The sequence below is a fragment of the Podarcis liolepis genome (genome assembly GCF_965112155.1).
Source record: "Podarcis liolepis genome assembly, chromosome: 7".
Lineage (NCBI taxonomy): Eukaryota > Metazoa > Chordata > Lepidosauria > Squamata > Lacertidae > Podarcis > Podarcis liolepis.
The window spans coordinates 78,289,193-78,303,266 of record NC_139561.1 but is presented as its reverse complement, the minus strand read 5'-3'; the positions used below and the strand labels follow the sequence as shown (position 1 = coordinate 78,303,266).

The window sequence follows — 14,074 nt, the reverse complement described above, 5'->3', positions numbered from 1 at the left end:
TAATGCCAGCTACATTATAAAAGGCTGCACAGACTGTAGACCGGCAGATACAGTGGTGGTCTGGATGAGTGCCAGTAAACTGAGACTGTCAAGACAGAAGCCCTATGGGTAGGTGGTTCTAAAATTTGAGAATATAGGAGCCTGCTCCGGAGAAGGTTGCCCTCTCCATGATGAAACAGGTGTGCAGTCTGGCAATGTTCCTGGAACCAAAGGCAAATGGAAAATTTCCAAGAAATCTTTAAAAGTTTCCTGTTTCTCTGGTGTTCCCTTAAGGCATGGCACCATTCATACAGCTCTCAGATGTGAGCAAAGTTTGAGTGGGTTTCTGAACCCAGCTTGCTTCACTTCATTTATTCAAAACAATCAACCCAGGAACTTGCCCAACAGCCTGATGTTTCAAAAGCAAGACTGTAGCCCCCAAGGCATATTTCAACACCCCCTTCCCATCTTACATGGTGTCAAATTTCTGTGCATTGATCAGGGAATGTAAATCCTTCTTCTTATTCCCAGCAGCATTTGCTCAAAACTCTCTTTTCCTGTCACCTCACACGGTTCCCCTGGCAACCTTCCAAACCCCCAGTCTCCATTCACATGTCAGGGCAGGGGGGAAGGGCGGTTCTCTTGCATTGCCACTGGCCCTCTAGAGCCCCCTATTGTTCCTTAATGGCCCTAGCTTGGCCAGGTCATTTTGCATAGGCTAGTCCTGGAATTCCTATGCAGCTTCTATTCTTCCTTCATATCCCAAATAATCAACATCCAAACAGTTATTAATTTCTAGGGTTTAGGGGTCCCCCAAAATCTATAACAATATTATTATATTGAATATGTAGTTTCTGGGTTGTCTCCAATGTCATTCCTATAGAGCAGCGTCAAACACAAGGTCCGTGGGCCGAATCCGGCCTGCCAGACCTCGTCATGTGGCCCGTGTAACCGCCGCCGGCCTTCACCTTTTATTCTCACTTTTTTTTTTTTTGACACAAGAAAGTTTACCTGGTGCGGCTCCCTACTCGCCTCCCCCCGTCGCTCTTAAGGACGTGGCTGCTGCTTCAAACGTCCCTGTGTCTCTCAACTTGCGCCTTTGTTGTCGGGGGCTGAAGCGAGGCGGACAGCTGGCTTCTCTCTCCCGCTCACTGCTCAAAAAGCGGAAGGTCAGGTCTCTCCGCGCCACGGAGGGGGAGTCTTTCTCCTCGGAGAAACATTTTTATTCCAGCCTTGGATCTTCTCCGGGGATGCTGGATCCTCCTCGCCTCCCCCAAACTCCCCTTTTCTTCCAATCCTCAGCCACCTTGGAATCCCTCTTGGTGGGAGAGAAGGGTGTTTGGAGTGTGCGCGCGCACCTCTCTCTCTCTCCCACTCACCCCCCCACCAGCCACCCCATATTCCCAAAGAACAACTTGATCACGGGCATCGTCGGTCCTGGAAAGGCTGGCTGTGCAAAGATGGAGAGGGAGGTGAAATGAAGAGGAAGGGAAGCCCCGGGCTGGAAAGAAATTGTTTGGTTTTGCAATGGAGAATCAGACCCCAAGGCGGTGGTTATCCAAAATAAAATTTTATTTTATAGATGTGAGCCATACATCCAATAGGTTGGGACAGGTCACTGCCTTGGAGCCCTAACTCCCTCCCTCCATCCCTCCCTTCCTTCCTCCCACCTTCCTCCCTCCCTCCCTTCTTCACAACACAGCCCTTCCAAACCCAAATTCAGGTTCCAGCAGTTTAGGCGCTCCCAAACCCCCTTCCTCACCCCCATATCCCGAGCATGGTGGTTCCCAGGGCTGCCAGGAAAGGGCAAAATTGAAGGCTGAGCCCTTGGAAACCTGACCCATAATGATCATAAGACAGGTATGGGTTGGTCATGCTCCTCACACCATGACTGACTATCTTGATTGCAAAGTCACTCTTCTCCCAATTGCAATTGCTGCCGGAGCAGCAAGGCCCTGACTCGCTGGTGATATTTATAGGGCCAAAGGATTGGCTCTTTATAACATCGCAGGATGAGCGCTGGCAGGTCCTGATGGTCATGGGAAAAGTGCTGGATCCTGTTGTGGGAAGGGAAGGAAGGACAAGAAAGACACAAAATGTTAGGTATGAGGGGCATTGGCCCTCTTCTCTCAGCATGCATTGAGATGCCACAGGGAATCATGGAGAACATGGAGCCTGAGGGGTAACCCACACCCATGAGTTCTTAGGGGGCAGGGCCCCCTACACCTCTGAAAAGCAGCCCATTTTGCCTGAGTGCGCAATTTTGAGGTGAAAAGTTTGTGGGTGTAAGTTAAAGGGGGACAAATTCTGACATCGCAGGTGGTTGGAGTAGATGATCCTTGGATTCCCTTCCAACTCAACAATTCTATGTTCTATGATTCTATAATGGTTGGCTTTAAGAAGTAGTTTAATTATTTATTTTAACTTTGTAAGATATTTTATTCTGTTTCTATTCTGCTATGCCATTTACCTTTTGTAATGGCTTTGGCCATACACATGAATAATATTCATATTGGTACATGTAAAGGAATCTCCATCAAGGGGCCCCAGTCACATCTGAACCCAGTAAGATGCATTTATTTCACTTAGAAACAGCTTGTCACATCCTATTTTTCAGGGTTCCCAAATTCTCAGAGCTGCTTGCTGCTGATTTATGATCATTATTATAATAAAAAGATGGTATTATTAAGACGCCACATCACCAAAAGGCCCCCTGCAATCAACAGATCACCCTAAAGAGGGAATAAATCGGCAGAGAATTGCTAAATCAGCTTCACCAACTTCATGGACTCAAATTCCCATCAGTGACTGCCAAGTTCTAGAGGGTACCAGGGCTGGCAAAGAAAGGCGTTTTCAAGTAAGACATAGGCAGCAGTGTTTGAATTTAGCCAGGTGCCAAATTCAGGGGGTGTTTTTTGGGGGGCAGGAGCTGGAAGAAATTTCCTAGGCAAACTCACCTCCTCTATCTGAAATAGTAATGTTCATGCTGCCTTCGTAACACCGGTTGTAGTCTTTGCCACATTTCGTAGTCTCCTGCATGAATCTAGTGGAGCTCCACCCAAAGCCTGTGTAACACTGGTTGGACCCAGTTACTGCAGTAAGAAATCAAAATGAAGAGCATGAGGTTGGGGGGGGGCTGGATTGAAAAAGGTCACTCCCGTTTGTAGGAGTCTCCCCCTTTTCCTGTCTCTTAAATAATGATGGGGGAGAATATTTCGGTTTGCTTTGCATATCAAAGTGAGCCTACTTAATTTGCCCTCTTCAATGGATTGGTTATCTTAATCATACTCAGAGTAAACCCACCAAAATGAATTGGTATGTGTTTAGGTGGATGCGTAAAGCAAGGAGTTATACTTCAAAATCTGAATTTTCCTGAATTTTGCAAGGCAATTTTCCAACTTAAAAATGGGTGCGAATCTTTGCACATATTGGGGGTTGTTGCCCTTGCTTTCTCCACTTGCCAAACCAGCCACACCCTTTGCCAAACCCCACACCTGAGCACGTGCCCTCCCTTTACCCCTCACTCACCCCTCCCCTACAGTGCACCTCATGTTTCCACTCCCCCCACAGCTCCCTCCAAACCTTTCTCTGTGGGACTTCCGGGGTGGCGCCACCGGCAATGGCGGACTCCCTCCGAACTGGAGGGACTGGCTCTGCGGTAAACAGGGTCTTCTCTGCTACGACGAAGCGGGGACCCTTTTAAAATCACAGGTGGATGAAGCCTGTGACCGTGGGACTCGGCGGGCACCTCTAGCGCCCCCCAATCTGCTAAGAAACCCACCAACGGGCTCCGAAGTGAGGAGGGGGAAGCGGCACGGTGCTGTGAGTCAATCGCTATTTCCGCGGAGCGAAGCCACATAGCTGTTGCCTTTTTCCTGGGACAATTTGGACTTTAAAATAAGCACCTGTGAGTACCTAGAATTTGAACAATTGGATATCAAACAAAGATTTGTGAGTAGGAAAGAATCGGACTCTAAAAAATTTAACTTGAATTTGGTACGGAACGGAAAGGGCTAAACAGGAAGTCACCCTTCCGTTCTTTTGTAAACAGAACAAGCAAAGGCAATTTAAACTAGAGCTTTGAAAATCGTCTTTAAAAGATTGGATTTCAACATTTTAAATTGTGAATCTTTTTTTTTTTTTTTGGACTGTTTGAAGTGATTTTAAAGGGAAGTAACTTTCCTCCGTCCTGATCCTGGAGCGGGGTGTCAGGACTGACGTGTAAGCTCATTGACCAAAGACAACTGCTTTTTGACAGATAGTTAAAAGAAGAGAAATTTTGCGATTCCACTGCTCCCTTTCGCATTTTAAAGGAATATATACGGACAAAGTATCTCAGAAAAGGAAATTCTGTAGCAAGAATAAACATAAGTCTTCCCCCTAGGGGAAGTTTGTGAAATTGTAACTAACTCCAGGGAACCGACAGCTGTTACAGAATAACCGTGGGAACAAGTACGTGACCTTGCAGGACAATGCATTCAGAAGCCTTGTTGTGGGCTTTTTACAAAACAAATGCTCTACTGGAAGAATTACATGAAAAGGTGAACTGGATGGTGACTTTGACTAGAAATCTTCAACAGGCAGTGGAACATTTTGACCAGACAGTGGGAAAATATGTGGATCCCACTCAGGATTCAAACCAGGAGTGTGTTTTGACAGAACAGGAGGTTGTGGCATTAAATCAGGAGTGTGTTTTGACAGAACAGACCCAACAGGAGTATGATCCTCTGGATTGGACAAATGAATTTGGAAAAAGCCAGATCTGGAAAGGAAAAGCTTGGTGTGGTTTGGAAATGGGGGGCTGGATTGACCCCCCTATGTTGGGATGTCTGGACTTTTTAAATAGGGTAATGGGCTGCGAAATGTTTGGGACTACAGGGGCTCTCAATTTTGGAGGGCCCTTGAAACATGTTTTTAAATTCTACATGGAATGCAGTGACGAATATGGAAAAGGGTCTGATCTGTCGAGAAGGGTGAAAACATTGTCAAGTTGGAGCTACCACGAACAAGAGACATTGTCAAGCTGGAGTTACCACGAGCAGGAGATAAGGGAAATTACAGCTACAAATATGAAGAAGAGCCGCTGAAGGGCCATGGAAGTGACTTGAGGGCCTCGGACACAAGGTTACCAGGTTAATGGGCTAGCCTGATGGGAATAAGGACTGACAAAACCCGGAACCAGGAGGAAGGGACATTGGGGGAAAAATTGGATTTGTTTGTACCTTTCTTTTTTTTCCTTATTATTAGAATGTTTTATAAAGTTGATGAATGATAGAAAAATGTTGGAAGAAATTACCTGGCTTTAGTAAAGATGCTTAAAGAATTATGAAAGAATATTATGATTATAAGAAGCTGGTAAGGTTAAGATTTAAGTTTTAAATTTTAAGGTTTATGCCATTATAGAAAGATAAGAGCAAAATAGTCTAGGGTAATGTAATGACAGAATTTTATGAAACATGGAAAGGAAAGGGTTTGCTGGGATAATTAATAGCTGGGATACAAGGGAAGGGAGGAGGAGGAAGTCTAGGAAAGAAGGCTATGATAGTTAAGGGTCTGAAAACAATGAATTTGTTTTTAAATGTTTTTAAAGGTTAGGGTTTTTTGTATTTTTGTCACTTTTTTGTTTTCTTATTTTGATTTCCCCTCCCTTCCTTTTTCTTCTTTTTTATATGGTGGGAAGGGGTTTGCTTTTTTTCTTTTTCTTTTTACTCTGTTAACTATTTTTATTCTTTGTATTCCCTTCTGACTCTACTTTGTATGTTTTTTTTCTTTTTTCTTGTAATATTTTGAAAACTTTAATAAATATCTTATAAAAACAAACAAACAAACCTTTCTCTGTGCTCTCGCTGCTAAATTACACCCTAAATTACACCCTAAAGCACACCATCTTGTACATTTCTTGAGAAGTGGGGTTACCTTTTATTTTTATTACCTTCCTATTGACAACCACTCGCCCAACAAGTGAAACTGTGAGATCACACTTTCTTCTCAGGTGACCCTTAAAAATAAATAAAAAATACCTTTGTCCTTAATAGGGGTCTTGGGAACTTCTCTCATTTTCGCATTGCAAAGGTCACCAAAACAGTAGCTCTGGTCAAATTGGATGGCAAAGTGACGGTCACCAGAGGTGACTGATTTTGTTCCATCCACAAGGTCCTTGCTGGCGCAGCCTTTGTAGCTCATTATCAAAACATCTTTATCTAAAACGGTGGGGGGGGGGGAGAGATGTATAAATACAAGCAATAGATTGATGCTGTGGCAGGGTGTTCCAAAAACCTTATCTTGGCAATTATTGCTCTGGGGGTGACTTATACATGCTTTGGCGGGGTTATTGTCATTGTTTAGTTGTTTAGTCATGTATTTCAAAATCTGAAAGTCCAGACACAAAAGATTTTTGTTTGTTTCTGTTTTTGCCAAAGTTTTACCCAAAGTTGTTGATGCCCAGACATTTCAGTGATTTCTGTTTCCAATGGCTGAATTTCAGGAATGTCTGGAAAATTTTGGATATATGGGCATATACAGTGTGGGGTGGCTGCCAAAGTCCCCTGGCCTTTTTTCCCCTCTGGTTTTTTTCCCTCTGGTTCATGTCTAACTTGGTGCCATGGGTGGGTGGGTTTTGTTCATGTGAGTGGCCCCAGAAAGTACAGAGAGTTCTTCCCACTTCCCACTTCTTCCTGTTTCCTTGTGACACACTTCCTGGCAGCTGTTTTACTTCAAAAGCTAGGTTGGAAACCAGCCCAAGACTGTGGCCAAGCATCTGTGGGCCACCTGCCTGTGACAGAAGAGGCGGAAGGAATCCTGGATGGAGCAGTGGGTGTGGCTCTTGCCCTAGGACGCAGCCTGCATTCTAGCCATGCAAAATCCAGAGCTTTTCCACACCCTCCCATCTCCAAATCATCCACTGAGGCAAGTAAGATGCAGATCGTATTTCAAGCATGCAGTCCAGAATATCTGAAAGGTTCTGGCATGCAAATAGTTGAAACTATTTCAACATTAGTTGAAACCTTTCAACATTAGTTGAAACCTTTGAACTAGGATATCAAAAAGAAATAACAAGCCAAGATTTATAAACCTGCAGAAGGTTGCTCTTGTAACACTACATTCGTGGCAGGAATCTATGCCCCTCCAGATTTCATAGAATTGTAGATATGGATGGGACCACATGTGTCATCTAGTCCAATGCCAGATGTTGGATTCCACTCACATCAGCCCCAGCCAGCATGGCTAATGGACGGTAGGAGTTGAGATCCAACAGAATTTGGAGGGGTGAGAGGTCCCCTGTCTCTGCACTAACCTATGGCTTAGTCGTACATCTGAACTGGGTCTGTGTCAACTCTCATAAACAGCTAGGGATGCTTTTTATTAAAAAAAAAGAAAGAAATGGAGGCCAGGGGCTTGTACAAAGATCTGCAAATATAAAATCAAATGGATCAAAACATATTTTAAATACTTCAATTCTGAATGCATGCAAAGTATCATTTCAGGCCCCAGGTAATCCCGCTGGGAAATTTAGGGGTTGTAAGTAATTTCGTGCTTTTCCTCTCTCAAAATTCTAGCAGCCACACAGGATCCATCTGACAGACCAGCACTTACCTATAGTTAATATAAGTTGTGCATCTGTGCAAACGTTCTCAGCACTGGAGCAGTTGATAATACCGCTTTCTGGGGAGCTATGAGATGAGGAGTTGCCCTTGTGTGGAGTGGTAAGATTGACGGTGTTGGAACTATGACACTTCAAGGCAGAAATTCCTGAAAGGAAGTGTGGGAAGAAAGGGCATGAGATCCTGGAGAAGCTATTAGCAATGTCTTTCTGCCTTGAAATCATCAGGGACTAGAAATTGCCCCCCCCCTTTTAACATGAAAGCAGAAGTTGTTGGGAGGCAGAAATTTGCACCAAGTGCCTGTTCTGATCCGCAGGCCCAAAGGAGGGGCCTGAGTGAGTGCTTTGATGAGTGGATACCACAGAAGGATTCAAAAATGTCAGAATGGCCAGTCCTAGAGATTTATTAAATCACAGGGTTGGATGAGACCAGTAGGGGCATCTAATCCAATGGCAGTTATTGGATTTCAACTCACACCAACACCAGTCAGATTTAACTTTGAAACAGAACAATGACAACCAAATTATAGACATTACACACACCCCAAAAAGCATTGTAGCTAACCTGAACTTATCCTAATACGGTATTTTAAAAAATGAAGAAGAATTTTTTAAAAACCAACAGCACAATTCAGATTTGAAAGCAAAGTCTGAACCTAAAAAAGAAAGAAAGAAAAACAGGTGGAGGCAGGCAGTTCCATGGGAGAGTACTTCACAGTTCCTCGTCCCAATTATTTCTCCCTGGGTAAGTTTTCCCACAATTTTGAAAACACGACATTAGGCTGCTTAGCCATTGCCTCTCTACTGAGTTCCAGCATATAGCAAGTCAAACCACATTCACTTTCTGGGAAAGCTTCTGGGTGACATGACTCTACCTTCTCCTTCCCTGACACAGCCCAAACCTTCTCCTTCTTGCAGACAGGGCTAAACTCACCTCAAAGACACACTCCTCTCCACCAGCAGTACCCAAAAGGTGACTTAAGCAAGTCATAGCACATTCACTTTCCGGGAAACCTCCTGTGTAGGATTGCAATATGTCCTCTTTTCCCAGGACATGTTCTCTTTTTTTCCTGGGCACATCCTCATTTTCAGGACTGAAATTTCTGCCTGGGAGGATTTTTAAAATTTGACTAAATGTCCTGGTTTTTGTTTGTTTGCTTGCTTGTTTACAAAAATCTAAGAAAAAAATCCTAGTGCATTAGACTCAGATCTAAGGCACCCGGCTAAGCTAGACTGCAGCAGAGAATCACAACAGAGCAGCAGCTTAAACTAGCCAAATACTCCGTCAATCCTTTCTCTGATCTAAAAGGATGCTGGCTCAGCTACAAGATCTGGAAGGAGTCTGGGAGGGCAAGAGTTAATATACCCCTGTCCTTAATAAGAGTCCTTATGTACATGTTAAATGCAGGAATCTTTCACCCAACATGGGGCTCAAACTCATGATCCTGTGATTAAGCCTCTCATGTTCTACCAGCTGAGCTATCCCAGCTCTTGAGAAGAGCCAGAGAAATCAACCTGAGAGGCAACCTATTCCTCTTTTAAAGCCATCCAGGTGGGCCCATCCCTGTCTCCTGTGGGAGGGAGTTCCATAGTTTAACTTTGCCCAGTGTGAAGAAGGTCTTTCTTTTATCTTTCTTGAATCTGCCAACTTTCAGTCTCAGTGGGTGTCCACTATTTCTAGTGCTTTGAGAGGGAGAGAGACACATAATTCTGGAGTGTCTATCATGTGAAGTCTCTCATATTTTCTCTAAACTAAAACATCCCTAATGCTGCAAACTTTCCTCATAGACAAGTCATTCCTTTCTGAAACATTTCCATTTACCTTGGAATTCCTTCTTGTTTCTCTGTGCAAATCTAGTTGACTCCCACCCAACCACCCAGGTCTGCAACTGGAGGACATCCCAATAGGAATAACTGGTACCTGAAATAAGAAAGGTCATCGCCAGCAGTCCTTGCAGCACAACTGTTGCAGCTCTCCATCTCGACGCGACACCCTCCATGGTCTGAAGCTGAGAGGCCCTCCAAGCCAAAGAACCAGTTTCCTGATGAGTCGTGGAGGAAAAGGAAAAGCAGTCCAAGATCTGAGAGAGTTGGGCTGTTTGGTTATATATATATATATATATATCACACACGAATGTGCTCAGTAGAGATTGGTGGGAGGGACTTCCTGAAAGACAACAGCAGTTCTGGTGATGGCAGGATTACGCAAAGAAGAAGGAAGCCTATGCAAACAGTAAGCAGCAACAGATGTGGATTCTAGTAATAAGGTAAAGATAAACAACCCCTGGATGGTTAAAGGTAACTATAAGGTGCGGCGTTCATCTCGCTTTCAGGCTGAGGGAGCTGGCGATTGTCCACAGACAGCTTTCCGAGTCGTGTGGCCAAGATGACTAAACCACTTCGGGTGCAACAGGACACCGTGATGGAAGCCTGAGCGCATGCAGACGGCGTTTACCTCCCCACTATAGCAGTGCCTATCTATCTACTTAAACTGACGTCCTTTGAAACTGCTAGGTTAAATATTGCAGATTCTGGCAACATGGAGCCCCAAGCTAGTACAAAATTTGGCACCTCTTAGCAATGGCAAACCTGCTGCACTGGTACAAAGCGAGACAGGCCCTTTCTTGCTCTCCCCACCCTCTTTTCCCATCCAATCTTCCTCTCCTCTTTCCCAGCCTGATGTTCCCTCCCTGGCAAGAAGAAATTAAAAATCACCAAGACAGTTATATCCCTTAAGATATTTGAAGATGGCTCCTCTCAATATATATATATAAAATAAACAAATTGTCCAGTAGCACCTTAGAGACCAACTAAGTTTGTTCTTGGTTCTTGGCATGCACATGAAAGCTTATGCCAAGAACAAACTTAGTTGGTCTCTAAGGTGCTACTGGATAATTTTAAAAAAAATATATGTATTTCAACTGCGTCAAACCAACGCGGCTATCTACCTGAATCATGTCTCCTTTTTTCCAGGCTAAACATACGCAGCTCCTTCAACTATTCCTCATAAGGCTTGTTTTCTAGGACCTCCTGGTCCCTTCCAACTTTATGATTTTGTGTATTATTTATTTATTCCAGATTATTTATTTGTTGCATTTATTTACTGTATTTTTCTCCAAGGAGCAGACGGTGGCATACAGGGTTCCCCCTCGCCCATTTGATCCACCCAACAGCCCTGTGAGGTAGGTTGGACTGAGAGACAGTGATTGGCACAAGGCCACCCAGTGAGTTTCATGGCTGAGTTGGGGGTTTGAACCCCAGTCTCCCAGGTCCGAGTCCTCCTCTCTAACCACTACACCACACTGCTTCTACTTGAAGCCATTGGAAGTGGGATTGGGAGCACTAATAATGCCAGCTACGTTAGAAAAGGCTGCACAGGCTGTAGACTGGCAGATACAGTGGTGGTCTGGATGAGTGCCAATAAATTGAGACTGGCAAGACAGAGGCCCTGTGGGTAGGTGGTTCTCAAATTTGAGAACGTAGGAGCCTCCTCTAGAGAAGGTTGCCCTCCCCATGATGGAAGAGGTGAGCAGTGTTCCTAGAACAAAATGCAAATGCAAAATTCCCAGAAATCTTTAGAGGCTTCCTGTTTCTCTGATTTTCCCTAAAGGCACAGCATCATTCGTACAGCTCTCAGATGTGAGCAAAGTTCCATTGGGCTTCCAAACTCAGCTTGCTTCACTTCATTTCTTCAAAACAGTCAACCCAGGAACTTGCCCACAGGCTGATGTTGCAAAAGCAAGAGTGCAGTCCCCAAGGGATATTTCAACTCCCCCTTCCCATGTTGTTGTTGTTTAGTCGTTTAGTCGCGTCCGACTCTTTGTGACTCCATGGACCAGAGCACGCCAGGCACTCCTGTCTTCCACGGCCTCCCGCAGTTTGGTCAAACTCATGCTGGTAGCTTCGAGAATACTGTCCAACAATCTCGTCCTTTGTCGTCCCCTTCTCCTTGTGCCCTCCATCTTTCCCAACATCAGGGTCTTTTCCAGGGAGTCTTCTCTTCTCATGAGGTGGCCAAAGTATTGGAGCCTCAGCTTCACGATCTGTCCTTCCAATGAGCACTCAGGGCTGATTTCTTTAAGAATGGATACGTTTGATCTTCTTGCAGTCCATGGGACTCTCAAGAGTCTCAAGAGTTCCCATCTTACATGGGGTCAAATTTCTGTGCTGTGATCTGGCAATGTAATACTGTGGTACCTCGGGTTAAGAACTTAATTCGTTCTGGAGGTCTGTTCTTAACCTGAAACTGTTCTTAACCTGAAGCACCACTTCAGCTAATGGGGCCTCCTGCTGCCACCGCACCCCCGGAGCATGATTTCTGTTCTCATCCTGAAGCAAAGTTCTTAGCCCGAGGTACTATTTCTGGGTTAGCAGAGTCTGTTACCTGAAGCATATGTAACCTGAAGCATATGTAACCCGAGGTACCACTGTAAAATAATAGATACCTCTAAATATGATACAAAGTGTTATCCTTTAGTGGATATAGCACAGAGGGAGGCCTTGGAAAATCAATTTTCCCAGGGGCACCCCATGTTCTTAAAACAGAAACCCAGCCATAGGCAGTATAAAAGCCATAAGTGCCTTGCCTCCTGTATCTATGGAAATACCATTTCTAGGAGAAATCATAAGAACGCAGGAAGCTGCCTTATCCTGAGTCAGAGTGTTGGTCTATCTAGCTCAGTAGAGGCAACAGTGACTGGCAGTGGATCTCCAGATTTTCAGGCAGGACTCTTCCCTAGTCCCACTGGAGGGTTCCTTGGGTACAGTTTGGCCCCACACACCTGCAAAATGGGGAGCTGCCTTGATAACTTTATCGTAGAGTGGCCATTCTACAAAAAAGAAGAAGAAAGAATTCTTGGGAAATGGTTTGTTTGCTATGCATTTAGATACCTCTTAAGACACCATAGCCAAATTGGATGGTGAACAGAACCTTTCAAAACTGCACTGATTTTAACCAGTGATTTCCCAGGGTTCCTGATGTTGGCTTTTTGCAGTATGGTAGCGCTGCAGAGAGCTTGCTGGGGAGACCATGCATTAAAAAGGGACTCAAAAATAACTTAAACAAGGTTTTAATAAGAAAAACAAAAACTCCATTTACACTAAATACATCAACAAACCAGACCCAACCACCAACCCATCCCCCAGGGTAATGGGAGAGCTAGGTGCTGCTCCTTATATACTACACCCAGATGCTGACACACCTTAATCAAATACAACTCAGCAGCACCTGCTATGTTTCACAGCTGTAAAGCTGGGTCTCGTTATCTTGCTCTGGCCCTTGCTCTGGCCCCTTAAAGACATACACATCGGGTGGAACAATGATGAACCTTTACATTTGAAGAAACCATTCAACACCTGATCAATGCCAGGTGCAAGCCTGCAATAAGAAATGAAGTTTAAGGGGCCATAAGGGGGCATTCATGCCATATATTTAAAGCACTAGCATAACACTGTAAACAGTCTTGGGTTCCCCCTGAAAATCCTGGGAGCTGTAGTTTGCTAAGGATACTGATTGTTATTGGGAGACACCCTATTCCCATTACAGAGCTACAGTTTTCCAGAGTGGTTTAACAATAAATCCCTCTTTCCAGGGGGGTATAAGAACAGCAACCCTGTGAGGGTTAAGAAACTACAACAACCAGGATTCTTTGGAAGAGAAGCCAGGACTATTTAAAAGTGCTTTGAACACTGCTTTAAATATGCAGTGCAGATAGGTAAAGGTAAAGGACCCCTGGTCGATTAAGTCCAGTCAAAGGTGACTATGGGCCGCAGCACTCATCTCGCTTTCAGGTCAAGGGAGTTGGCATTTGTCTGCAGATAGTTTTCTGGGTCATGTGGCCAGCATGACTAAACCACTTCTGGCACAATAGGACACTGTGTCGGAAACCAGAGCACATGGAAATGCTGCTTACCTTCCCACTGCAGTGGTATCTATTTATCTACTTGCACTGGCATGCTTTCCAACTGCTAGGTTGGCAGAAGCTGGGTCACAGCAATGGGAGCTCACTGCATCGCAGGGATTCGAACCACCGACCTTCTGATCAGCAAGCCCAAGAGGCTCAGTGGTTTAGATTACGGCGCCACCCGCTCCCCTAGTGCAGATAGGGCCTGTGAGTGTGCATAGGCAATGCATTTTGACTAATCCAGCTGGACTACAGGGCTACAATGTCCCAGAGTGGTTTAACAATCAGTCCCTCTTCCCTGGGAACTCTGGGAACTGTAGCTCTTTGAGGAATAGTGATCTCCTAACAACTCTCAGCACTCTTAACAGACTTCACTGCCCAGGTTTTTTGGGGGATGGCATAACTTTTTAAAGTGGTATCATAATGCTTTAAAGGTTCATGTGGATGTGGACAGGAGGGACACACACACACACACACAGGTCACACATACGCTACACATTTTAAACACTAATACTCCTTTAACATCCATGGATTCCGCCCCCCAAGAAAAAATAAATACTGAGAACTTCATTTTGTTATGGGTGCTGAGAAT

General features: G+C 44.6%; 1 protein-coding gene across 1 annotated transcript in view; it reads right to left on the bottom strand.

The window, feature by feature from the left end:
* LOC310712465 (uncharacterized protein) overlaps positions 1 to 9,733 on the bottom strand; it is a 42,081-nt gene extending 32,348 nt beyond the window's left edge. Inside the window, exons 1-4 of the mRNA XM_083515553.1 lie at positions 9,501 to 9,733; positions 7,573 to 7,728; positions 6,000 to 6,179; positions 2,937 to 3,071 (exon numbers count right to left, since the gene is read on the bottom strand). Coding sequence (XP_083371679.1) covers positions 2,937 to 3,071; positions 6,000 to 6,179; positions 7,573 to 7,728; positions 9,501 to 9,579 — 550 coding nt within the window. The 5' untranslated portion in view covers positions 9,580 to 9,733. The remainder of the gene's footprint in view (positions 1 to 2,936; positions 3,072 to 5,999; positions 6,180 to 7,572; positions 7,729 to 9,500) is intronic.
* Between the last annotated feature and the right edge of the window lie 4,341 nt (positions 9,734 to 14,074).